At 46.2% G+C, this 27,628-nt stretch overlaps 1 protein-coding gene across 1 annotated transcript; it reads left to right on the plus strand.

Annotated features, from left to right (window-relative positions):
- The first annotated feature begins 5,118 nt into the window (after positions 1-5,118).
- LOC123170069 (ADP-ribosylation factor 3) lies at positions 5,119-14,629 on the plus strand. Its single transcript, XM_044587912.1, has 8 exons — positions 5,119-5,448; positions 5,558-5,596; positions 5,708-5,770; positions 8,266-8,284; positions 9,583-9,694; positions 12,971-13,018; positions 13,395-13,525; positions 14,310-14,629. The coding sequence occupies exons 1-8, from the start codon at positions 5,346-5,348 to the stop codon at positions 14,341-14,343; spliced, it is 549 nt and encodes a 182-aa protein (XP_044443847.1). The 5' UTR covers positions 5,119-5,345; the 3' UTR covers positions 14,344-14,629.
- Positions 14,630-27,628: the final 12,999 nt, after the last annotated feature.

The raw sequence follows: 27,628 nt of genomic DNA on the forward strand, positions 1-27,628 counted from the left end.
GGGTGCCCGGCACTTTGGCTCGGGTGCCCGGCCTCCCTCCCAGCGCCGGCCCGGACCGCCCCGGGTGCCCGGCCTGCCCCGTCTTGTTTTCGTGTTGAGGTCTTTTGGTCTTTTGTAGCACTACCTCCCCCAACTTTGTCCCTAGACTTACAAATACTCTTTCCCTAGCTCATTTGGAGGATAGCAAAGTATTAGATAAAACATTAAGAGCTTTGCTCCTTGTATCCCCTCCTCTTGGAGATCAAGACCCCTCTTGGGAAGAATCCTTGTGGATTGCAAGACCTCCCAAGGGAGTAGATCATCATCAAGACCTCACCTCCTCTAGGAGTGGGAAGAACTTTACCTAGTGCTTGTTTCCTTGGATTGATATTGTAATCTTGTGGATCTCATGTATGCTACTCTAGTGGATGTGATATTTGGGTTTGTTTGAGTGTTTTGTGCCTTGTGTTCTTGAGTGTTCTTCCTCTTCCCCCCTCCAAGTGTGAAAAGATCCCCTCTAGGGTTTCACCCTACAACAGGTTGCGAAGAACATCAATCCTTGAGTCTCTCTGAGTTGAGGCGCATTCGTTGACCTTCGACAGCCAATCCCAGACTAGCTTCACAGTTTCCAGTGCACTCACACGGCCATACTGTCCTTTGGTCAGACGACCACAGATGATGTTCTTGGCAGTCGAGTCCAGTTGAGCGAACCTCTTGACATCAGCAGCGGTGACACCTTCACCGACCTTGGGAACGCCTGTCTTGATGACATACCAGAGGTCAACGTCAATGGCTTCAAGATGCATGCACATCTTATTCTTCCAGTAGGGGTAATCAGTGCCATCGAAGACTGTGCACGTAGCAGACACCTTGATTATCCCTACAGTTGACATAGCTAAAACTCCAGGTGGTTAAACCGAACCACACAGAACAAGGGAGCACCTTACTCTGATACCAATTGGAAGTGCTAGTTATTGACTAGAGGGGGGTAAATAGGCGATTTTTATAGAAGTCTTCAAAACATGAGGTCTTTTGAAGACAAACAAATGGAATGAACCTATTGATATGCAGCGGAAGATAGACTACACTAGACAAGCCAGAGTCAAGTAAGCAATACAGTGAAAGTACGAAGACTATCAGCAGGTAGGTAGAATGGATCAGAATGGAAGACAGTATGAAGCCAAACAGGTAATAGTCTTCACACAGTGAAGTCAATCAGATCAGACAGACAAGCAATGACTTCACGAAGACAGACTGAAAAGTAAAGGAAGTTGGGGATAGAACCAGTTGCTTGGTGAAGACAAGGATTTGGTAGACCAGTTCTAGTTGATGTGACAACTGTACGTCTGGTTAGGGAGGCTGAGATTAAACTCAAAAGACCGCGTCTTCACCTTATTCCCCTTGAGCTAAGGACACCCAGTCCTCGCCCAATCACTCTGGTAAGTCTTCAAGGTAGACTTCCAAACCTTCACAGACTTCGTTCACTGGCGATCCACAATGGCTCTTGGATGCTCAAAACGCAACGCCTAACCGGCTGGAGGATTCATAGTCCTCGAGTGTAACAAGTCTTCAGGTCACGCGGACATAAAGACTTCGGTGATGCCTAACACTCTTTGGCTTTGGGTGTTTTGGGCTTTGTCCTCGCAAGGATCTCTCTCAAAGGCTTCGGAGGTGGGTTGCTCTCAAACGACAAAAGCCGTGCACTAACTCTGAGCAGCCACCAATTTATGGTGTAGGGGGTGGGCTATTTATAGCCAGGAGGCGACCTGACATGATATGTCCGAAATGACCCTGGGTCACTAAGGAACCGACACGTGTCCAACGGTCGAATTTCAAACACACGCGACAACTTTACTTGGGCTACAAGTAAAGCTGACTCATCCAGCTCTGGATAAGATTTTCTCTCATTGTCTTCGCTCGAAGACAAAGGATTTTGGTTGAGCATCACATCAATCACTCAGACTTTGTTCACTTGGACCCCACTTAACAGTACGATGGTTCCTATGACTCAATAAAGAAGAAAAGGAAACTACGAAACAACTATGTCTTCGCACTCCATAGTCTTCAAGTGAATGTCTTCACATGTCATTATCTTCATCGTGAATGTCTTCACGAACCACCATTGTCTTCAATGTCTTCACACATTTTTAGGGGTCACCTCTGATAGGTAAACCGAATCAATAAGGGACTACTACCTGTGTTATCCTGCAATTTTCACAAACACATTAGTCCCTTAACCAAGTTTGTCATCAATACTCCAAAACCAACTAGGGGTGGCACTAGATGCACTTACAAGATGGGATCGTGGAAGAACATAAACTTGCGGCGGCGAAAAAAGTATTTTGGGTGGCTCTCTGATGTATTGGGAATATTTGGAAATTTATAGAGGTGGAATTAAGTCAAGAGGTGCCATGAGGGGCTCACGAGCCCGAAGGGGGCGCCCCTGGGCTTGTCGCTTCCTTGTGACTCCCCAGGTCTTCTCTAGAACCTTCTAGGGTCCCTTCTCATGCAGAAAAAATAATCCAAAGTTTTTTCTCCACTTGGACTCTATTTGATATTGATTTTCTGAAAAGCCAAAAACAAGCAAAAACCAACAACTGGCACTGGACATTAGGTTAATAGGTTAGTCCCAAAAATGATATTTGCATATAAAACATCCAAGATTGATACTATAATAGTATGGAACAATAAAAAATTATAGATATATTGGAGACGTATCAATGAGCTGCACTTTCTTTAGGAGTTGTTGGCGGAGCTCGTGCTGGTACACAACCCCCACGTTCCTTAGTCCGAACGGGAAACGATCGGCGAGGTTGGTCGTCGAGGCCGTCGGGATCGGAAGCTCGTCATGCGTCCCGGGTCGGACGGGTGGTAGACATAGTCGGAGGTTGCCGTGTGCGTTGGTGATGAAGGCGACGTTGCCAATGTAGATGGTGCGTGTGGGGCGAGCTAGTGGGTTGACGTCGACCCGGCACACCTCATCCACGGTGAATGTCAGGGAGCCAAAGGTCAGGCTTTCTCCCGGCGGTAGGCCGTCGGGATTGGAAGAAGATCTGATCCATGATCGGTCTCCAGCCGACGCCGCCAATGCCTGACACGCCACCTGACGGAGCAAATTCTCATTAGATCCCTCAGTAGGGGTCCAAGCACAGCTGGAAGTCATGGATCGGAGGTCGCACTAGGGGTTTATCCAGGTTTGGTCCTCCAGAGAGTAATACCCTACGTCTTGCTGGTTTTGATGATTCATAATAGAGGGATACCTCGTGCAAGGGGTTACAATGGTGTATGAGATTGCTAGTGAGAGTTCTCCTATATGAGGATTGATGATCAAGGGGAACTCTAGACCTCCCTTTATATAGACAGGAGAGGCCTAGGGTTTACATGTGAGGTGCGATCTGGGGTGTTGCCGCCCTCCAGTCTTGGGCGTCAAGAAGGTCTTCTTGCCTCCTAGGGTTTGCCCCGCGTCTTGGGCCTGCTGGGCCCCCTTTGCGGTTGTCAAGGTTAGGCTCCTGGGTGTTAGCCACCCTTGGTACAGGACCCCGTCAGCTACCGTCTATAACGGCATTATCGTTGGCGGTATTACCATTTTCTGGTGCTGCCATTGCTCGTCTCGCCATTACCGTGCCTCCATTACGACGACCCCTACATCGACGTTTGGTTTTTTATGCTTCCTCCTGCGTCCTTAGGGGTATCCACCATCTAGGCGTCGTAGGTGGAGGTAGCTACCCACTTGCCGGGATTAGTGGTGGTAGGCGACGAGGTAGTATCTGACATCTCGTCGATATCTCCATCCATATCGGTTGCCTCCTCGGAGGCGTATGCTAGGACATCGTTGAAGTGTTCGACGATAGCGGCTAAGTGGGTGGAGGGCGGGTTAAAAATTCCAACTCCTCTAGACTTTTCCCAGATCTGATCGTAGACCGAGGTCTGAATGTCCGAGATAGCGAGGCTTGAATCCGATCTAACATCTTGTTCAGAAGTGCCTTGTCGGCCTCGCCCATATCTTAACCGAATACCGGGTTTAGCTGAAGTTTTGCCGAGGTTTCATCTAACAATGCCTCGGGAATTTCATTGGTCAAACTTGACGTCTGATCCGACGAGGCATTGTTCAGTTCCGAGCTCGAAGCTAAATCCGATGAGTGATCGCGTCGTGGTCCTGATCCAAGATTGATCTGAGATCGACGTGTTGGCATCGGCGAGGTCCTCGGTCTGGTCTGACACCAACCCGAAAACGCGAGTCTGTCGCGGGCATCCGTAGCGTATGCCATGTTTTCAGACCTGATGGTTTGGCCTGGAGCAAAATACTCGATCTGGCCGAGGTGACCAGTAGAATTGGCGTGACACCGCCGAACACAGTTGTTTGGGGAAGGTCTTCCCGCAACCAATGTTGCCCTCGATCTAAAGATGAGCCATCGAGCTGTTTTGACCACACAATGGAATGTGTATGAGCCACCAATGTCGGGGTTGAATCCAGCGGATCTCGGGTAGGGGGTCCTGAGCTGTGGATCTTAGCTTGATGGTAACATGACACAAGAGGGACATGATGTTTACTCAGGTTCGGACTCTCTTGAAATACATGTGCTTTGATTGTATTGATATGACATGGGTACAAAGTACAAGATGATCTATCTTGAGACCGTAGAATGTCTCTAAAAAAACTCTACCCTATGGACCAAAACCACTGGGCTTATATAAGGGCTGAGAGTACATAGGGTTACATGTAGATTGGTTACATCTATGGATAAGCTTGCCGATGATTTAAACATGCCTTGAAATGCGTGACAAGTCTTCGGAGGATTCCATCTTGAGCACGCCGGGAGGCATGATGATATGACCCATTCTTCGGTTGTCTGGGTTCTCGGACTGTCTCATGACTGGCAGGCCGATGTGGTTAGCATCCCGTAGTACAGAACACCGTCGCCGACTGTCTATTACAACAAGTTTTGCCCGGCTTCAGTGAGGGAGGGGCGATGACGGCGGCGCGTCTTCGACTCTCTTCAGTGCTTGTAGTCGTCGCTAGATGATGTACGGATCTAAATGTAATTTTTATTATTTATAGTTTGCTCGTACTGCACGATCGATGGTGAATAGATTTGAAGTTTTTTTTAAGTGAGAAGTGAACCGGGCCGTGCCTGACATTTTCTCCTCCCGACCTCCGTACCAAACACAGCCAACCGCTCCAAATCGCCGAAGCTACTCTCTCCTATCGGCGAGAAGAAGTGGGGGAGATCTTCGTCTTCAGCACTCGCGCGCGCAAGCTCATTCGCTCCAGATCTTCCCTTACCATCGTAGATCTCACGACCCCAAGCCGCCACGCCCCCAACGAAACCCTAGCTCGCGCCCCTCCGCCGCGTAGGGGCGCCGCCATGGGCATCGTGTTCACGCGGCTCTTCTCGTCGGTATTCGGAAACCGCGAGGCCCGCATCCTCGTCCTCGGCCTCGACAATGCCGGCAAGACTACTATCCTCTGTAAGTGAGCCCAATCTCCCTCGCCCCGAATCTTCCGTGGTTCCTCCTTGGATCTGCGGTTCTGTTTGTTCGTGTTTCTGAATTCTGATTCATGTGGTGTGGCTTGCAGATCGGCTGCAGATGGGGGAGGTCGTTTCCACGATCCCAAGTGGGTTTCCTGTTCTGGTGCTCAACTAGTGTGTGCATTTCTTTTGATGTGTATGGATCGAGCTTAGATTTGATGTGAGGTGGTGTTGTGTCCGTGTGTGTCTTGCTGCAGCGATCGGGTTCAACGTGGAGACGGTGCAGTACAATAACATCAAGTTCCAAGTTTGGGATCTCGGTAAGTGACGCGTATCCTCGCCCCTCATTTGAATGTTAGTGTTAGAACTAACGAATCACATTATTCGCAAAAAAAACCTAACGAATCACATAGATATATATCCAAAGCACAATCTTTGTATTATTCATAGCCATAACTAACACAGAGCACTACACAGGTTGAAGTTTATCAGGATTTGACATACAATTTTGATACTTATGTGAAAAATTGGATCATGTTGGACGATTTGCTGTATGTTGCCAATGTGTTCTCGCCCTTTGAATACCATCTTGGAGTCTTCCTTATGTTTATTTCAATTGAATGAGGTTTAGGTATTTCAATTGAATGAGGTTTAGGTATTTCAATTGAATGAGGTTTAGGTATTTCAATTAAATTAGGTTTAGGTAATTGATGTGATGCCTAAATCAGTGGGGTAAAGCATAATTAGGGCAGGAGCAAAGGAAGCAAAACCTATAACCAATTTGCCTAGCAGGACTCACTAGAGTAAAGCATACTTAGGGCAGGAGCAAAGGAACCAGCACCAAGGTGCTGCCCCCTGCATCCACATAGATGTAAAAGGCGGCAATCAGTTAGTTTTTAACCCTCAGGCCAGCACTTCACTGGGGCCCACCATCTCCAGAATATTCCCATTCTATTTGTATATTCTCCCCCAGATAATTCCCAGAGTCTCTCTTTCCAAAAAATTGCCTCAAATCCTTCCCGAATCTCTCCCCTTCACCCAAAATTCTCCTCCAAATTCGTCCTCTCGATCCCAACCGATGAAACAAACTCTAATTACTCTAGGCCGACATGATTTCGAGAGTGGTGGAGGCATGGACCGACATGGAGGAGGTGGTGGAGGAGCCGCTGGCTGCCGGTTGAAACGCCACGTGCGGGTCGGTGACGCTTAGCGCCCAGGCTCGAGGGTCGACAAAGGCGGGAGGTGGTAAAGCGCCGCTCCAGGGCGTTGAGGCGTTGAGGCATAGGACGAGGCCCTCCACGAAGGCGCTTGGTTGTCCGTTTCACCATCACTTCCTTTAACTGGGCCGGTAGCTCCTTGAGCATGAGGTTGATGTCGTTGGCTTTGTCATCGTCCACCAATTGATACCAGATTGAAGAAACTCTAATTATCCTAGTTCTAATAGGAAGTAATACTGTGAATTTTGATGCTTTATTGATCGTGGGAGAGGCCCAATATATAGTAGGGATACCTTGGCTTACAAACCGGCTCAAAAGGAAATACAATCTGACTCTAAAACGGATTCTAATCTGCAATCTGCACGTAATATGAACCTGAGCCAATGAAAACTTATAGTAATAATTGAATCCTTGTCACTTTGGGCTGTATCAGGGGGGTGGTGCATCCAGGTTTGGAGCCCTCCGACCATATTTGGCTCCCCACGTACAGTCGAACTCATGCTCTGCGCCACAGAAAAAGCCCAGTTGTTGTTGGACCCGACATCACACATCATGGATGGCGCTCCGTACCCCCGCCATGGAAAAAGTCCTGGCCGCCACCTAACCCATATTCATAGCGTCGCCATAGCCGGAGCTCCTCATCCCGGCATCATCGTCGTCCCCGAGCGCTACACACTAAAGTGATTTGAGCCAACGCATCCCTCTCCCATCTCTCCATTTTTTCTTTCCTCACCGTTTCCAGGTTTCCTCCTTTCTCACATGAAGCACCGACTCACCCGCAGAGCCGCCACCGTGGAGCCTAGTTGGTTCTGCAGGCTGCAGGCTGGGGTGACGCGTGGCCATATCCTCATTGCTTCGTTTAGATTAATACTCAACAATCCTGAACTTTTTTTTTTATCTCCAATGCATGATGTGGAAATTTAACTTAACATTCTTTTGTGTCAAATAGATTTGCCTTGTAGACAAAAACTTGCTCTGCTTGTTCGCCCATTTGGTTGTGATTGATGGGTCCATGATTGTTAGAGCTGGCTAATCTAGCATAAGGAAAACTATAGACAACCAAAATAACAACGCTTTGATGTCTTAAATTGTTGTTTATTTACCGTAGTCATTCACCCGGGGTTTTAACTAATAACGCACCATCTCTACAAATGCTTGTTGTAGTACACCACCTTCAAAGATAATATCACTTAAAAGTGATAACTTATAACTTATAACTGTTGTTTTAACCTGAATGACTCTCCTTCTCATTGTGACATAAGATCTACATTATGGATTGAGATTTTGAAATCTGCTGTGAAGGTTATTATGCCTGTATACTCTTGCTTATGTGGGTGATTACCCAAATATGAAGCACATTCATCTACCCTTCATGAAATATTTGGTTGTAATGTGTTTAATGGTTATGCATTTTAAGTGAATTTTTTAAGCTGTGGTGAGATTTTCTTTTGATTGCCAAGTTTTGCATTAATATTATTCTTTCTGGAGAAAAGCTGGTGTCCTTCATTTTTGATTAGTGCTATGCTAGTATGTTATGTTATGCCTGCTCTTTCAGAATATCCACCTTGGGATTTTAACATGAATTTTATTCTCAACAGGTGGTCAAACAAGCATCAGGTACATTCTTTACAGCGAGTATCCATATCCAAAATCGGTCATTATGATGTAACTATTTTATTCAACTTATAGCCATTTTGGAGTAATGCCTTCCCACAGTAATTTGTTGGAGTTGCCCAGGAGATACACACACTAGCTCAAGTTAGAAGAAGAGCCTCACGCAAGCACACAGAGAGGCTTTGGCGCCGCACAACTTGTGCCTTTTCTCTCGTTCACTCTTTCACACAACTGAACTTGGTTACAATGCCTTTTAGCTAGTGTGCCCTTTCTCTTGTTCACTCTTTCACACAACTGAACTTGGTTACAATTCCTTTTAGCTAGTGTGCCTTTTCTCTTGTTCACTCTTTCACACAACTGAACTTCGTTACAATGCATTTTAGATGTACACACACTAGCCGGTAGAAACAACAACTAATAACCACCTCTCTGACCACTCTCAGTTTCGGCCTTTCTCCTTGCACCTGGAGATGTGCTCTCTGCACAACGTTGGTGATTACCAGGTCCACAACTAAGCCTTTCTAACAAACTCTATCCATGCATGCATGTGAATCACTCATCCTACTAACTAGGCATGCACCTAACTGACACTACTAATTAAACAAATTTAGCTTTGCACTGTGTGCACACGTGAAACACACCTCTGACGTGCACACACTACCTCAGCTTCAATGCATGCCTAAGTCAGAAATAAACATGATCTAATTACCTATACAACAAGGTTAATTAACTCCAACATAATTGACCTTTTTGCCAGTCATTTAAGTATTGGTGTCTATGATGTCCTTTTTTTTGAGAGAAGATGAACGTATCACAATTTGCTGTCTCCGGAAGGCATATCATCATGTTGCAATGGTAGTTACTATTTCAAGGCCTGAATCTTAGAAGACCTTATAGATAAATTTAAAAGTATTGTCACTAATGTAGTTTTTGACATCTGAAGCTTATAACTCTAGTTACTCTACTGTAGTTTATCTGATCAACCTTTGTTGACGTGTTGAGAAATGGCTTCATTTTCTTGTTTTCATTCTTCGATTCGGGAGATTGTTCAATAAAGACCTGGCATGTAATCTCTTAAAGCTTAATTCAGGCCACTTTCATTATATAAAACTGTAGATCTAAGATGTACTGTACTAGTGAGTATGCTGTTCAGCTGGAGCTAATAATTCTGGTATCTGCCCTGCATCCCTTTACCCAGAATGTGAAATGCCTGTCATGAACCACTTGCAAATTCTACCATTATATAGACTGTAAATCTGAGATGTACTACTGAGTATGCTCTTTCTTGTGTGTGTTCCTAGGCCATACTGGAGATGCTACTTTCCAAACACTCAGGCTATCATATATGTTGTTGATTCAAGTGATACTGATAGGCTGGTAACTGCAAAAGAAGAATTTCATTCCATCCTTGAGGTATGCATCACAATGAATGAAGCCTCTGATTTATATCACAATTGGATGTGCTTCTCCTACAATGCACATTGGTAATACAAGGGTTCAGATATTTCTCACAAAATAATGTTGATTGTCAATGCTAATTGCACTACGGGAGCATGGGAATGTTACTTTGAAGTGATCAACTAGATATGTGATCGATTTTAACGCTTTACACAAAATTGATGTGGTTAAAAGACTATTTGCTAGTTATCTGTTTGGATTCCCGTTCTGCTTTTGATCTACTGGATGATTTTGACATCAAGTACACTGTAAATAGCAACTACCATTGCATGATTTTCTTTTGAAAGGAATAACTTGTATTCCACTTAAACTTGGTGCACAGCCGACTCTCTCGCCACAATACCCGAAAAAAAATCAGGGGCATCAAAAGTCCACGTGGTGAGAGGCACATCCTCCTCTAAACTGAACTGCGCCAACGTGTGTGCGACCTTATTACATTCTCTACGGCAGAACATAAAATCATAGAACACAAAGGAGGCATGGCATAACCTTTTAGCTTCACGGTATAGAACTCCCAGGTCCGCAGCATCGTAGTTGCGTCCTTTCAGTGCACCAATCATTGTTTGGCAATCTGACTCGAAGATGACTCTTTGTGCTCCCAGATCATCTGCACCTTCAATCGCCCTAAGACACGCAGTCGTCTCAGTTTGCAGTGAGCTCCGGACATGTTCCATTTTCCCGGCAGCCGCCGCTATGAACGACCCCGTTTCATCACGCGCCACATCCCCAAGCTCTGGCCTCGGACATTTCTCTGAATGCTGCGTCAATGTTTATCTTTACGATCCGCCTCGGGAGGTTTCCGGGATTCCTGACAAGCAGGCTGTGGAGATGGTGATAGTTTCATGCTTGAGAATTCCAGCAGATGTTTATTTATAAGCATACTCGCTTCCTCAATCGTCTTCTGCTTCGTACCCGCATTGGTTTTATTCTGTGTTGCCCACCAATCCCATAGAAGAACCGCCACTCTCATTTTCTTCTCTACAGGCAGCAAGCAGACCTGATGCATCAGATTTTGAGAGTCCGTTCATTCAGAGTTGCAAGCACACATCCTCAAAGTCCTTGCTCCCTCCAGACAGCTTTTACTTTTTTGGTCTTCAAAGACAAATGACCACTATGCTCATCAAGCCGGCATCTAGTGTCCAAATCAATCCTTTTCCTCTTTATATTCATTCTTGTGGGTAAGGTGTTATGCACCAATCTCCAAAGGAACATGCTTAACTTACCAGGCACCTGCAGCTGCCAAATATGCTTCCATTTCTCCATAACTTGGCTCTGGCCACTGGAAGACTCAGCATTTTGGCTCCTCTCCGCTTCCTTTACACTGACCCCTAGATGATAGGCCCATTTTACCGAGAACACACCCTTTCTATGTGATGCCATGCCAAGAAATCTTCCGTACCTGATCTGAGTGGGATCCCAAGGATGACCTTTGAGTCCTCCGGAGAGAACAGCTCTTGTACTAATTCTGTATCCCACGATTCCGTAATCGCGTTGATCAATTCATTTACTTTTGTGATTATCGTCTGCCCTTGGTGCGAATAAGGCCTTCTTGTCGTCCCTCTTGGCAGCCACGGATCAGACCACACATTCACTTTGTGAACCATCTCCTATGCGCCAAATCACTCCCTCTCCCGGCCCCTGTGGATGCTACACCAGGTATAAGACATGCCTGGCTATTCTGTTGCTTCCATAATCGTACAATTCGGATGGTATTTCGCCTTCAGCACCACCGCACAGAGGGACTCTGGGTTCTGCAAAAATGCCAGCTCTGACGAGTTAACATGGCCATATTAAATATGCGCAAGTCTCTAAACCCTAGGCCTCCAGTTCTCTTTGACTTCATCAACCTTTTACCTTTCCCAGCCTATCCAGTGACATTTTTCATTGCCGTCCTGCTGACTCCACCAATACCTTTGGAATCATGCCTCTGATTTGCTCACATATGCTTTTGGTCAGATCAAAGCAGGACATCGTGCACGTCGGTATGGCCTGGGCGACGGCCTTAACCAACATTTCCTTTCCTACGTAGGAGCTTTTCTAGCAACCCTTGCATCCTCTTCCAAATGTTTTCTTTGATGTACTCAAACTCTTTACTCTTCGCTGCTCTGAGATGTACAGGCAAACCCAAGTATCGCTTGTTCTTGGATTCTCGGGGTATACCGAGAGCCTGAAGAACTTGATGTTTCTTCGCCATACTTGTTCCTTTAATGAAGAACGCTGAGGATTCTCTGTTGATCTTTTGCCCCGACTGGGACTCGCACAGGGCCGGTAGCTCCTGCAGCTGATTTGCACTAGCAGCTGTAGCCTTCATCACAATCAGCAAATCGTCTGCGAAAAATAGTTGATCTATTCTCCTGGACAGATTTGTACCCCTTCAATGGATTGGTCCAATTCAGCACGCTGCTGCAAGACTGAGAAACCCTCCGCGCACAAAATGAACAAGTACGGTGATGGTGGATCTCCTTGGCACAAGCCTCGCTGTGGGTGGAAAGTGTCAGTTAATTTCCTATTGAACTTGACGTGATAGGAAACCAATCGAACAGAAGTCATGATCACATTCAACCGTGCAGCCGAAAAACCCAAAGCATTCATCATACCCTCCAGAAAACTCCACTCCACCTGGCGATATGCTTTGCTCATGTTAAGCTTTACTGCCACTAGCCCTTGTCTACCCCCTTTCTTCTTGTGCATCAGGTGGGTTAAGCTAAAACAACATTATCTGTAATCACCTGTCCGGGAACAAAAGCTGATTGGGTTGGGGATATTAACTCCGGAAGAATCACCTTCAAGCGGTTTGCTAAAACCTTGGCGGTCAGCTTAAAAAACACATTACATGGACTGATTGGCTGGTATTGCATAAGAGACTCCGGGTTCTTTACCTTTGGAATCAACACAATCGTTGTCTCATTCCATCCCTCCGGCATTACTGCACCATTTAGAACTCTTAGGACCACCTCTTGAATCTCGGGTCCCGACCAAATGCCGAAACTTATAAAAAACTGCCGGCATGCCATCCGGACCTGGAGCCTTTAGATCACAAAAAATTGCATGTTGAAAGGTGATGTGTGATTTGGCAATGCATGTTGCCCACATAAACAACTTACCTAGTGCAATTTCTTCCATTTGACGGTAGGGTCTTTTGAGCCAGATGTATTCAGTGGCCAGGATGTATTTTTTCAAGATAATTGTCTGATTGCATATGTTACCTCATTGTGTGCATTGTACTGGCAGGAGGATGAGCTGAAAGGTGCGGTTGTCCTTGTATATGCGAATAAACAGGTGAAGAAACAGACATATTTGATTTCTTATATACGGTTTTGAAATTTGTATAGTTACTTGGACATTGCAACTGTTCTCAGAACTAACAACAAAGTTCTCGTAATAATTCATGATTTGCACTATACCTGCAGTCTCTTCTTATTTCTGCAGTACATTTTTGGCTCTATTGTCGACTAACAAGGCACCTGCCTTTACGAGTTTCCATGAAATTACTTTAACTATCATCGTTCATTGGCTGCTCCTTTTTTATTAGAAGGAAATAAATGCTTCTAGGTGAATTTACATGTCTGAATACCTTTTGGATGCAGGCTGTTGCGCATCCTGTTTGATATGCTATCTTACCTAATTCATTATTGTGATGTCTTTTCTTATCCAGGACCTTCCAGGTGCACTTGATGATGCTGCCATAACTGAATCATTAGAACTTCACAAGATTAAGAGCCGCCAATGGGCAATTTTCAAAACATCTGCTATAAAAGGGGAGGGGCTTTTTGAAGGCTTGAACTGGTAAGTTCAATGAAACATTCCTTTCTAAAGTGACTAGATGAATACTTGCTCTTTTCTATATTTTCAATCTATTTTTTGTTTGTGGCGGTACGGCAGGGGACTGCAAATCCTGTATCCCCTCTTCAAATCATTAGAAAATGCCCATGCCCAATAATCTTGTTAGACATGGATAATGACTAGATGATTTCATTTCACATAAGAAAGGACTGTTTTCCCTTGTTAGTTGTTACTTGTTACTGTCTAAAAACTTTTAGTGTCTTATCACCGGACGTCTAATAAGATAGCGACATGCTTATGCATTCCCTAAAGAATTACTTACACCCAGAGTACACCAACTTGCAGCAAAATAACAAAACCACGCATAATCTCAAAACCCCCATAAAAATGGTACAACTTACATAACAGCAGATATTAATCAAATTTGACGGAGGCCATTTGTTTCCCTGTGGCGTACGATTATATCTGGCGTTATGCTATCTCTGTCCATCATTGTGGCCCATCTGTCGGTGGGACAGAGAAACAAATAGTATAGTAGGATTTATAATGGGAGAAGGGGGATCGAACCCAGTACATGGAACTTGTTGGCTCTTCCTCGCTCGTCATGACCAACCCATCCAAAATGTGCTGTTACGTAAGTTATTGTACTACCATTTTTGTGGTTTTTTTTAGATTATGGATGATTTGGTTATTACGCTTTCGGTACGCAAATATATGGGCAACAAACGGTGTTGGTTAGATTCGATGGAAGTCATTGCTGATACCGGCCGATTATTATTTGCTGCAGGCTCAGTAATGCACTCAAGTCCGGAGGCAGCTAATGTAGGAGGCCCAGCCTCCATTCCGTGAATCATTGCTTGATGGTAAGGAACAGTGACGATGACAGCCTTCTCGCTAGTCTGCGTGAAAATCAGAATCTCTTTATTTCAACTCCGGAAGTTATACACAATCAGTTATCTGTAGAGTGCTTGTTGAAGTTTCCAGATACAACACTAGGTGTACCATGTCGAGAGCAAGAATATATTTGTAGAAAATACCGAGCAAACGATTACGGTTTGAAATATGTGGCTTACACCGCGTAAAATTTCACCTCATTTTCTTTTCCAATGATTGAACTCGCAATTTTTTTTCCGCGTCTCTTTGGCTGGGACCAGATCAGATGCCTGAAGTTACTCAATCCCTGAAATCCAATCATGTCATTTACAAAGTTATATGCTTACCTTAATCATCAAAAATAACATAGGACTACTGCTTTACATCTACTAGTTAGTTACTGTGTGTTGGAACCATAGTTAGCAAAACGCGTGGTTTCTTAAGGTCTGATGAACCGATTGGAGGAAATTCGGTTTCTTAAGGTCTGATGAACCGATCGGAGGAAATTCACACAAACTGGGAGAACTTGTGGGACCAGAATTTTCACAAACTGGGCAACAACCAAAGACGTTTCTTAAGGGTGGGAACAACCAAAGACGTTTCTTAAGGGTGGGCATGTCTGCAAACCTTTACTTCAAAAATATTTTCATTCTCTTCCGCATGCATTAAGAGAGCCCTTCGTACATAAAAGAAAAATACAAGGAGAGGGAGGGTCTCGGAATTCCGTTGTAGGCTTGAAGCTCTCATTATCTTTTGCATTAAACTTAACAACAATGAAAACACATTGCATAATAAAGTTTACCCAATTCTCCCTGGAGCCTTGTTTTAGTATAATCTCTAATCTCCTTGAGGAAAGGCCACTCAGTCTGATCATAAGCTTTATGCATATCAAGTTTGATGGCGCACAGGCCCTATCACCAATCTTCCTTTTGTTGATTTGACCTGACTCTCATGAAAGCTAAGCACATTGTTGAGGCTTTGAAGTTAGTTCTGGACTCGTATTGTGCTGCCTCAAGGTAGATGGTGAGTATTGATAAGTGTAGCATCTTTTTTAGTCCTAATACGAGGGTCGAGATTGTAAAACAAATGTGTCCCGTTTTGAATATCATTACCGAGGCCAATGGTAGATATTTAGGATTGCCAGCTAGTGTTGGGTTGGATAAAATTGTTTGTTTTTAGCATTTGATTGATAGTATTATCATGAAAACAAATGGTTGGAAGGAAAAATTATTATCCGTTGGAGGGAAGAAAATTCTCCTCAAGTCTGGTGTTCAAGCTATTCCTACGTATGTAGTGTCGGTCTTTAAAATTCCTAAAAAGATTTATAAAGAAATTATCGGTCTTTAAAATTCCTAAAAAGATTTATAAAGAAATTATTGATGCGATGTTGCATTTTTTTTGGGGAGATGAGGACAACCGAAGGAGGATTCATTGGATGGCTTGGTAAAAAATATGTGTCCCAACGAATCAAGGAGGCATGGCTTTTTTATGATATTCATTGTCTCAGCCCGGCTATGCTGGCAAACAGGCTTTATGCCTTCTCGAGAACCCTGAGTCTTTATGTGCTACTGTTTTGAGAGTTAAGTACTTTCCTAATGTCGATTTACTGAATACAAAGTTAAAAAGGCTCCTCGTTTAGTTGGCAAAGTATTATGGCAGCGAGAATTATTTGAAACATGGTCATATATGGCGAGTTGAAAATGGTCGGAATATTGATATTTTGGATGATGATTGGATTCCAAATTGTGATAATAGGAAAGTTACCAGTGCGAAAGGGGGTCATCTGCTATCGGGAGTGGCGGATTCTATTGATCAGGTTTCTAATAACTGGGATGATCATTTATGTAGACAAATTTTGTGGCGTTTTGATGCACATCGGTCCTCACTATCCCTCTTCCCCAACATGACATGCAAGATTTATCGCTTAAGAGTTGTAAGAAAAATAGAATGTTTTCGGTTCAGTCAGCCTATTTTGTGGAATGAGATCATCAACATGGAAGCAAATTCTGACATATTAATGGTACGAGACAAACCACTGTTAATCCTATTTGGTGTAATATGTGGAAGCTATCGTGTCTGGCAAAACAATTTTTTTATTTGGCGCACATTGCATGACACAGTCCCGTGTCATGTTACGGTAGTCAATAGACATCTGAAAGTCTCGCCACAACGTCCTTCTTGTTCTTCTGATGCAGAAGATACAAAGCATATGTTATTTCTTTGCAATAAAGCAAAGGATATTTGGAGAAGGCTGGGCATGGACGAAATTATTAATAGAGCCTGTGAAGTAGATTGTGCTGGCGAAGCGGTTATGCAATTCTTACTTCTTTTACAACATCAGGATTTGTCTATTATGAGTCTTCAAAATGCTTAACTGATAATTGCCATTATTGCATGGTATCTGTTGTGGGAAAGACATAAGCTGGTTCTTGAGGAGACAGTTCAAAGTGCTTATCAGATTTCTATGGTGATTCATGCTCTTACGACTAACTTTGTTGTTGCTTCCTATCTCAAATTCCAAATGCGACCATGAAGAGAGGAGGGATGGATTCAACCCCCTTTGAGTTTTTCAAACTTAATGTTGATGCATCTTTTGATCAAGATTTGTTTAGGGGCACAGTCAGGGCGGTCCTGTGGGACGATAAAAGCAAATTCATTGTTGGGGGAATGGGAAGATTGACTGGTGTGGATGTCCTCACGGCTGAACCTTTGGTTCTCAGATCAGTCTATCCCTTGCGCATCTTGCGCAAAGGGAGGGATGCAATCGCCTCATTATTAACTCTCACAATTTAAAGGTCATTGACACTATAAAGGGAGATTACAAACAAAAGACTTCCACCGACCTACCTCGATCCTGCGGCTACCCCCTTGTGTCGCCCTCCTCTGGTAACACGGGGTAAACCCTAGCCGCCGTCGGGGGTCACCTCCAACCCCCTCCCCACCACGCCGCCACCATAGCGGCATCGACGAAACTGTGCGTGCCCTAGGAGGGTGGCGACGGGGCATTTTCTCTTTCGGTTTGGCCCAATGGCCTTGGGCAGAGGACGACGGTCCCAGTGGAGCGCGACGAACGATTGTCCAGATGGAGCATGATGAGCGACGGTCCCGGTGGAGCGCTGTGGTATGGCGTCGGGCGAGGCGTCCCTCTCCCCCGCAAGGCTGCATCTGGGCGGTGTTGGGTGGTGGCCGCGCGGTGGTGTGGGGTGGGCCAGATCCCCCTGGTTCCGGAATCCCGCCCCTGGGCATAGGTGCATCAGGGCCACCCTTGGCCGTGGGTGTGCGGTGCGTGGCTGGCCTGCTCCGTTGGCGCCCTGCCTAGTACCTAGCGGCCAGAGTTGGGTTCGGTAGGCGAGGTGGCGGGGTGATTGGAGGTGGATGTGGTAGAGGTGGATATGCAGAAGGTGGGCCGACGTGGAGGGAAGGGCCTGTGTGCCACCAAGTTCGACATGGATGGTTTCGGCTCTGCCCAGACCAGCCTTGTTGCACTGCTGTTGTCCTCTGGGCGAGGTGGTGGTGGAGGTTGTGGAGGTTACTCTAATGCGAAATGCGACTCTTCCAGATGGGTGGTTGGTCTGCTCTTGCAACTTTGGTGAGCATTGGGTTCTACAATCTGAGTTGGGAGCAATCCTTGCTTCGAGATGAGGCTGACAACGGTGACGCCCGCGGGCGCCGTTCCCTCCCTAGAGGCATTGTTTTGGCCCTGATCGGCCTCCCTTCCTGGAGTTCAGGGGAAACCCTCGGTCTGGCCTCCGGATCGGGCGGCGGCGTCATGACGTCGTTACCTTCTTGAAGGCACGGCCTTGTTGCTCGAGGAGTCTCGATGGTGCGGCTTGAGTCGATGTCGGCTCCTCCTCTGTGCATGGGCCTCCTAGGCACAATGTACGCCATCTCCGGTGCTCTCTCAACGACACCTTCCCTATGTCCGCCCAGGCCCTGCTGTTCATTTGCTGACTTCCTCTTGGCGCAATGGGTGGCAGTACGTTGGCCTTGGGTCTTGGTCTTGTTGTAGAGGTCTCGGTGTTGGTTGTGATGTGGCTTGGTTGCTCCGTGGCTTGCCTCATCGCCATTGGCATGAGGTTAGACTAGGGAAGTGATGTCTACTACGCAACTTTATTCTTGTAGACTCTGTTGGGCCTTCAACCGCAGAGTTTCGCAGGACAATAGCAAAATTTTCTCAACTGGATGGCGTAAGGTTTATCAATCCGTGGGAGGTGTAGGATGACGATTCTCTCTCTCAAACAACCCTGCAATCAAATACAAGAAATCTCTTGCGTCTCCAACACATCTAGTACAATGGTAAATTGTATAGGTGCATTAATTCGGCGAAGAGATGGTGATACAAGTGTAGTATGGATAGTAGATATAGGTTTCTGTAATCTAAAATAATAAAAATAACAAGGTAGCAAGTGATAAAAGCGAGCACAAATTGTATTTCGATGCTTGGAAATAAGGCATAGGGTTCATACTTTCACTTGCAATCTCTCAACAACACTAACATAATTGAATCATATAATAATCCCTCAAAGTGCAGCAAAGAATCACTCCAAAGTCTCAAGTCTTGTGGGAGAAAGTAGGATGACAACGTGTGATGCGGAGCATCCTACGGTCATCCCCATGGGCATGCCTCCATCACCTCAACCACCAAGTGGACAGATGACAAGAGCATGTAGACAAACTAATGGAACCAAGGTGACTTCTTTCCCCATTGAACTCTCATTCAATTCACTCGAGACATGGATGCTACCTCAAGAGCGAACCTTGTGTATACTCAGGTACACCCAAGGTGACCATGGAGAACCCAAGAACCAAGGCCAAGCTTGAGCAGGAGCGAAGCAATGAGAAGGAAGAAGAGCGAGACGCTACAGCGGCCAGACATCCGATGCCACCAAGTCCAAGCCAAACGCCAAGGAACACTGCCTGAAGAAGCTTCAGGGGCCGACCCGACCCGAGGAGTACAACAACTATGTCAAATCGGGCCAGCGACCGGCTGGACATCCGGCCGACCCCGGACATCCGCTGCCTCAAGTCGAGCTAGACATCCGGCGCGTGCATGCAGCTACGGGCCAAGAGCCCATGTAACCCCCCTCTCACCCCAGTTCGCCTAGACTATAGATAGACCTTCTCCTCCCTCTTGCTAGGGCTAGCAAAGTGATAGCTCAAATGAGAGAGAGAGAGAGCTTTGCTCATCTACCCCTCTCCCATGGAGATCAAGGCCTCCATGTGAGAAGACCCCCTAGTGGGTATCAAGACCCCTTATAGGGAAGATCCATAAGACCTCAACTCCCCATGGGATTTGGGATGATCCTTACCATGTATCCTTGTTTCCCTTTGTTGTTCATGTACCTTGTGGATCTTATGTGGTTGTGAGTCTAGTGGATGTGTGATTGGACTTGTTCTTGAGTGTTCCTCTTGTGATTTCTCACCGTTCTTCTCCGTGTTCTTTGAGGATTTCCCCTCCAATACGTGAAATATCACTAGCAAGGGCTTGGCCCTACACAATCTTTGTATCAGAGCTTTGGGTGACACAAATTTGGAGCCCTCCCCTTCGTTTTCTAGCCTAATTTTGTTTGTTTTTGTCCCAATTTGAAAATCCCCACAAAAATAACCTCACCATTTTTTTTTGCATTTTGTTGGTTCTTGCGAGATTTTGTTGTGTTTGATCCACTATTTTGTTGTTTGGCAAGTGGATCTTGGCTTTCCTCACCTTCCCACTACGAAATCTATACCAAAAATTTCTTTTCCTCATCAATTTTCACCCCCAAACCATGAAATTCCGCCCCCACATCGAGGTTCGAGATCCATATCGAGATCTGGAATTGTCCGGTCGGCCTTCTAGGCCCCCGGCCGGACATCCGGCACCTGGAGCATAAAAACAGACGAGTTTCTGGACACAGAGCCATGGAAATCTGGTTTACCCCCGGACGTCCGACCCATGTAGGTTTCAGCCTCCCGTGCTCCATCGTTTTTGACCACTATTTTCAAATCCGAAGTTCGATTTTGGCGTTCTTTAGCTCGTTGGGTAGCTATTGACATCCACTATCCATCTAGATAGGTTCCACCACCATTTGACTCTGTCATAATTTTTTCATAATTGGCATCTTTGCCTAGCCCTCCACCGTAACTTCCGCACACCCTTTCCCACCATACTCTTCTGCCACCATAACACAATTTTGAGATTTTTTCCCACCATTTCTTCCGCAATACCACCCACCTTCCGCAACCACCAAAAGGTTTGACCGTTTCAAATTTTAGATTTTGAGTTTGCAATTTCCGTTTCCTAAGATGTTTCGGCTAGTTAGGAACAGTTCAACATCAACAACACCGCCACTCATCAGCGCCACGGACTCTACATCGACAACAACCACTTCACCTTTCGACACCGCGACCGTAATCAAGGCCAGTAACTTTGACGATATCATTGTACATTTCCTTGCCATTGCATTGATCACCCGAGCCTATTGTGTCACTTGCCTATCGAGACTAGCGAGTTGAGAATTACCGGGCCACGCTACTTGTGCACCTTAGTGACACGCTTACTCCGCATAGCTACTTTTAGCGTGTAATCATCTTGCTATCATCATTGTGCCATTAAGTCTCTCCCGTGCATATCTTACATACTTGTCTCATATCTTGGCTCAAGCATCAAGCATAGTCGTAAAGGAAGCATATATACAAAAAAAGAGGAAAAACTTTTAAGCAAAAGAGGAGATACAAAAGAGCTTGTAAGCAATAGAAATAGCATTGAGACATTTTGTGTAGTACATCATATTGGATCATACATACATAGCATATTTGGGATTGAAGATGGCACATTTACTCTCATAGGTTGGTGCACAAGCGTATCTAGCCCATTTGAGCAATCGAGCTATTGTCTTTCTAGTATCCGTGCAATACGAGCTTTCTCCGTGGTAACACATTTTGTGCTCATTCCTTAGTTGCGCAGATCCCACTTATCTATCCGTGTGTGTGTTCCTTGTGCCACCATAGCTATTGATGTATTTGCTTTACATTGCAATTTTGCGAATCTTCCTCAACACTATCAATATCCTGGACTAACACTTGCTTGAATTTGTGCCACTTGTCCTAACTAAGCCACTCGATAAGCTTTACTTTGTAGGTGTGAGTGAACAAGTCCGGTACCAATTCCACTATTCTCTCAATTCACATCCAGTGACACGAGATACACCCTCAACTTTGGGAAAAGGGTAACTTGGTATTGTATGTCTCATTTCCTACTCACTTTTTCTCGAGTCTTGCGATGGATAGGCAATGCACATCATCTTCGGTCTCCGACGACAACGACAGTGTGAACAACTACATCAACCAAACTCACCACATCGGACTACAACGAGCAATGCACAATGGACAAGATACATTGCGTGACCGCATTGAGCGACTCACCATCGACATCCGTGACTCCGAAGGAAAGAAAATAGACTACCTCGACGACAAGTTGGACGAACACATGTATCACATACGAGACATGTTGGCCAACTACAAGTCTTCTTCCCCTTCGTCATCTTCAAGGCGGAGGCACTCAAGTTGCAAAACTTTGGAGCGCCCATCCGAGGCAAGAGAAATTCATCCATGTCCTCATCTTCGTGATGACCACCGTCACGTTCGTGATCCACATCGTCATGAAGGGTAAGTAACCTACAAGAAACAAGTGTGCGAAGAAGAAGAGCGCCATCGACTACAAGTTCAAGCACGATAATGTCACACGATAAAGACGCTCGAGAGGAGCACAAGAGAAGATCGCGCACCGAATGCCACCAAGAAGAAGCTTCGACGCCACCTTCAAGGTGACCACATACACGCACAGGTGAACTTTCCATCTCTGGAAGCACCCCAAGGACTATGGCCGAGCATGGTAAATTCCCTTCAGTCATGGAGGCGAGCAACGAGGTGCCACATTACATACCTCATACAAGGAGACGGCAACAAGGCGGTCGAGCATGGGCCATTCCCTTCGACCAAGGCAACGAGCGTGAACCTCTTCGACAACATGAAGATGATGGCCATATGGGACTCATACTCGGAGTCAAGCACCAAGAACGCGCATGGGACATTCCTTTTGGTCTCGGAGGAGAGCGATGAGTTGCCACATCCTACGACATTCATCTTCGGAGGGGTTATGGATGAGGAGGTTGAGCATGGGACTACTCCCATAACCAAGTCGGCGAAAGGAGTTGAGTTTGGAGACGTTTGCACCTACGTTGCTCTGACACCCACATATGATGAGATGCCCCAATTGCCATGTGAGGAAAGACACCACCACGTGAGTGAGATGGGTGACCCCACTACATATGACTTTGATGCGACCGGCCGAACATCCGGCCGAACCCCGGACATCCGGTGCCCCAAGTCGGGCCGGACATCCGGCGCCTGCATGCAGCTGCGGGCCAAGAGCCCATGTAACCCCCTCTCACCCCCACTTCGCCTAGACAATAAATAGACCTTATCCTCCATCTTCTTAGGGCTAGCAAAATGATAGCTCAGATTAGAGAGAGAGAGAGCTTTGGTCATCTACCTATCTCCCATGGAGATCAAGGCCTCCATGTGAGAAGACCCCCTAGTGGTATCAAGACCCCTTATAGGGAAGATCTATCTTGGATTCAAGACCTCAACTCCCCATGGGATTTGGGATGATCCTTACCATGTATCCTTGTTTCCCTTCGTTGTTCATGTACCTTGTGGATCTTATGTGGTTGTGAGTCTAGTGGATGTGTGATTGGACTTGTTCTTGATTGTTCCTCTTGTGATTTCTCCGCGTTCTTCCTTGTATTCTTTGTGTTCTTCGAGGTTTCCACCTCCAATTCATGAAAGATCACTAGCAAGGGCTTTGCCCTACATCAACGTGTATCGACCTTTATGCCTATATTACCCCAATGTCACCACGGGAATTCGCAAGTTGATTACCAAAAAATACATCAAGTGATCTCAATAGGTCACCCCATTGTCACCACGGGTATCCACAAGCAAGACATATACATCAAGTGATATGAAATCCAAAGTATTCAATCCGATAATAAAAATACCTAAGTGAGTAATACTAAATTCACCACAAAAGAGATAGAGGGGAAAAACTTCATATGATCCAACTATATTAACAAAGATCATGATACATCAAGGTCGTGCCAAATCAAGAACATAGAGAGAGAGAGAGAGAAAGATAGAGAGAGAGCGAGAGAGAGAGATAGAGATAGAGAGAGAGAGATGTCAAGCGCATAGCTACTGGCACATACCCTTAGCCCCGAGGGTGAACTTGTAACAGCCTGAGACCGACGCTCTAGATGCCTTCCATGTTTTTGTTATCACCGTGTGTTTTATTTCTTTGTCGCATTCATCATCGCATCATTCGCATTGCATCAGCACTCATGTGTCGTCATTTTTCAAGACTTGCATTCGTTCGTAGTTGCCGCTTCTCCTTTTGTCTCAGTGTCCTTTCTCAGACCGACCGGGTTTTGCTTCCCTCTTATCTAGCCACATAATCTCTTTGCACAGTGCACAGACCCCTCACAACCTAGTTCGAAATGTTCGTGAACATGAACCGCTCGGTCATGACCGCTGGGTTCAGATCATCCCCGAGCATCCCCATATATCTTCGGTTTCTTCATTTGACTCCCCTAGCCTATTTTTCCTGATCGTCCGATCTAAATCGAAGGGACCCAAACCTTTTCCTTTATCTATATATATAGACCACCTAGTCCAATTTCAGACCAAACCCTAAAATCTAGGCCTCCTGTACCATCCATCCCCTCAGCCGCCGCCACCTTCCTCCCTCAATTTCTGTGCCAAGCCAACTGCAACCTCCTCTCCCTCAATCCCGCAGCCTCCTCCCACCCCTCTTCAGATCCACCTAGCCACTCAGATCCAATCAATCCCCTCTAGACCGTCAGATCTTTGATCCAACGACCACTGGTCAGCCATCTATCACGGCAGCCTCCCGCTCCTCTCGTTCCCGAGAGCGAGGAGCTCATGAGTTCCTGATCGAGAGCCTCCCCACCACCTCGGCGACCGACACCGCCGCCGACCACCCGGTCCGCCTCGCTGGCCAGGTCAGCAGCGCCGTCGCGCGCCCCTACCTGCTCCGTTTCTTCTCTAGGTCCCTAATTTCTCTTAGATCTCTCTCTCTCTCCCTCTGTCTTCTGCCGACAGGAGCCATGGCTGCTGCCCTTCTGCAGAACCAACCAGTTGTCGCTCAAGTCGTCGCCGGAGCTCCCTGACTCCCTACCTTGCTTGGGAGGAGCACCTCACAGTCGCCCGCCTCCTCCCGATGATTTGCATCGCCCCTAAAGCCCCACCTCACTGTCGCCTTCGACCATGCCCGCGGCACCCCATGCCCCGCCGGCCAACGCTCACCCAGTGCCACCTTCGGTGACCACCAAGATCACGCCATCGCTCCTCCTCTGCTCCTTTTTTCCTTTCTTCCCTTCCTTGCTTTTCCTCCCAACCTCACCTTGTTTTTCCTCTCTCTTTTCTTCCGTGGACAGAGAGGACCATGGCCCTGTTTGAACCAGAGATTTCCCTCGCACGTGTCCCCGTCAGATGTCGCCGGCGCCACCACATCTCGACGCCGGCGCGTCTCCGCGACCGGATTTCGACCAGCCGGGCTTCCCCTGCACCCCCACTAAACTTCGCGTCCCCGTGCTCGAGCAGGAGCACGAGCCCCTGCATAGACGGTCCCGTGCACCCCTTGCCTCGTCAGATTGCTTGGGCCGCCTCTGTAACGCCCACGATGCGGCTATATCTCCCACGTGTCGAGGCACGACTTAGAGGCATAACCGCATAGTGGTTTTGTCGCAAGAAGGGTCATCTTCACACAATCCCATGTAATGAACAAGAATGGGATAAAGAGTTGGCTTACAATCGCCACTTCACACAATACATAAATATCATCATACATCATCCAAAATACAAGCATATAGACCGACTACGGTCAAAGTCTAGATGAAAATAAGACAACCCCAAATGCTAGATCCCCGATCGTCCCAACTGGGCTCCACTACTGATCATCAGGAAAAGACACGTAGTAACGACCACGTTCCTCGTCGAACTCCCACTTGAGATCGACGCCATCATCTGCACTGGCATCGTCGGCACCTGCAACTGTTTTGGTAGAAATCTGTGAGTCACGGGGACTCAGCAATCTCACACCCGCGAGATCAAGACTATTTAAGCTTGTAGGAAAAGGTGGTGCAAAGAGGTGGAGCTGCAGCGGCAAAAGCATATATGGTGGCTAACTTGCGCAAATGAGAGCGAGAAGAGAAGCAACGGAACAGACGTCATCTAGCCATGACCAAGAAGTGATCCTGAACACCTACTTACGTCATTCATAACACAGACCGTGTTCACTTCCCGGACACCGCCGAGAAGAGACCATCACGGCTACACACGCAGTTGATGTATTTTAATTGGGTCAAGTGACAAGTTATCTACAACCGGACATTAGCAAATTCCCATCTGCCTCATAACCGCGGGCACGGCTTTCGAAAGATAATACCCTGCAGGGGTCTCCCAACTTAGCCCATCATAAGCTCTCACGGTCAACGAAGGATAAACCTTCTCCCGGAAAGACCCGATCAGTCTCGGAATCCTGGTTTACAAGACATCTCGACAATGGTAAAACAAGACCAGCAAAGCCGCCCGAATGTGCCGACAAATCCCGGTAGGAGTTGTACATATCTCGTTCTCAGGGCACACCGGATAAGTCAAGCTACAAGTAAAACCAGACCTCGAGTTTCCCCGAGGTGGCCCCGCAGGCTGCTCGGTTCGGACCAACACTCGAAGGAGCACTGGCCCGGGGGGGGGGGGGTTAAAATAAGATGACCCTCGGGCTCGCGAAAACCCGGGGGAAAAGGCTTAGGTAGCAAATGGTAAAACCAAGGTTGGGCCTTGCTGGAGGAGTTTTATTCAAGGCGAACTGTCAAGGGGGTCCCATAAATCACCCGACCGTGTAAGGAACGCAAACTCAAGGAACATAATCCCGGTATAATAGTAACTAGGGCGGCAAGAGTGGAACAAAACACCAGGCAAAAGGCCGAGCCTTCCACCCTTTACCAAAATATATAGATGCATTAATTAAATAAGAGATATTGTGATATCCCAACATATCCATGTTCCGACATGGAACAAACTTCAACTTCACCTGCAACTAGCAACGGTATAAGAAGGCCTGAGCAAAAGCGGTAACTTAGCCAAACAACGGTTTGCTAGGAGAGGATGGTTAGAGGCTGACATGGCTAAAATGGGAGACATGATATAGCAAGTGATAGGTAGCGGAGCATGGCAATAGAGCGAACAACTAGCATAGCAAAGATAGAAGTGATTTCGAGGGGTGGTCATCTTGCCTGCAAGATTCTCAGAGTTGTCGAAAGCTTGATCTTCGTAAGCGTACTCGACAGGTTCCTCGTTCATGAACTCGTCTCCCGGCTCTACCCAAGACAAGAACACAAACAAACGGAACCACAATCAACAACGAGAAATGCGCAAGCAACATGATGCAAAACATGTATGATATGCAAGATATGATATGCGATGCGTATGCGTGCTCCGGAAGGAAAATGATGAACATGGCAGTAACTTGGCAAACCAAGCATGCCACTGGAAAGATGAGATGATTTCGGTCAAAATCTATATAAAGATCACCGGAATCGGATGCACGGTTTGCAAATGGCAAGCAAAACAAGAATGACACTAATCTGCGATAAACAGCAAGATCGCACTTAAAATGCAACAAGCAACAATGCTACAGCACCCCAACATAGAAACAAAGCACATGGAAGTACTCTACAGGAGATGCTTGACAAAAGATGAACACTGAGCTACGGCTAGTTCACAACACATCAAGCTCAAACAAGCATGGCAAAAGTGCAAAAGATTACAGGTTCACAGACTTGGTGAAAAACTGGACATGGCAGAAAACAGCATCAGGTAGCTATGTTCAGAGCACGAAATCAACATGCTACGGAACTTAACATAGCAAAACAATGCATGGAAGTGTTCTACTAAATGCACATGACAAAAGTCTCTTACTGACCATAAGCCAAAAAGGACCCGAAGATATGATGGCAAGCATGTAAACATAGCAAGTTCCGTTATCAGGTTTCAGACTTGGCAGAAAACAGAGCATGGTAGAAATATTAATATGTAGGCCTCTTTGTGAGCTTGATGCACTCACTACAGAGCAACGCATGACAAACCAAGCATACTTACAGCAAGATGGCATGTTTA

Source organism: Triticum aestivum, chromosome 7D (genome assembly GCF_018294505.1).
Source record: "Triticum aestivum cultivar Chinese Spring chromosome 7D, IWGSC CS RefSeq v2.1, whole genome shotgun sequence".
NCBI lineage: Eukaryota > Viridiplantae > Streptophyta > Magnoliopsida > Poales > Poaceae > Triticum > Triticum aestivum.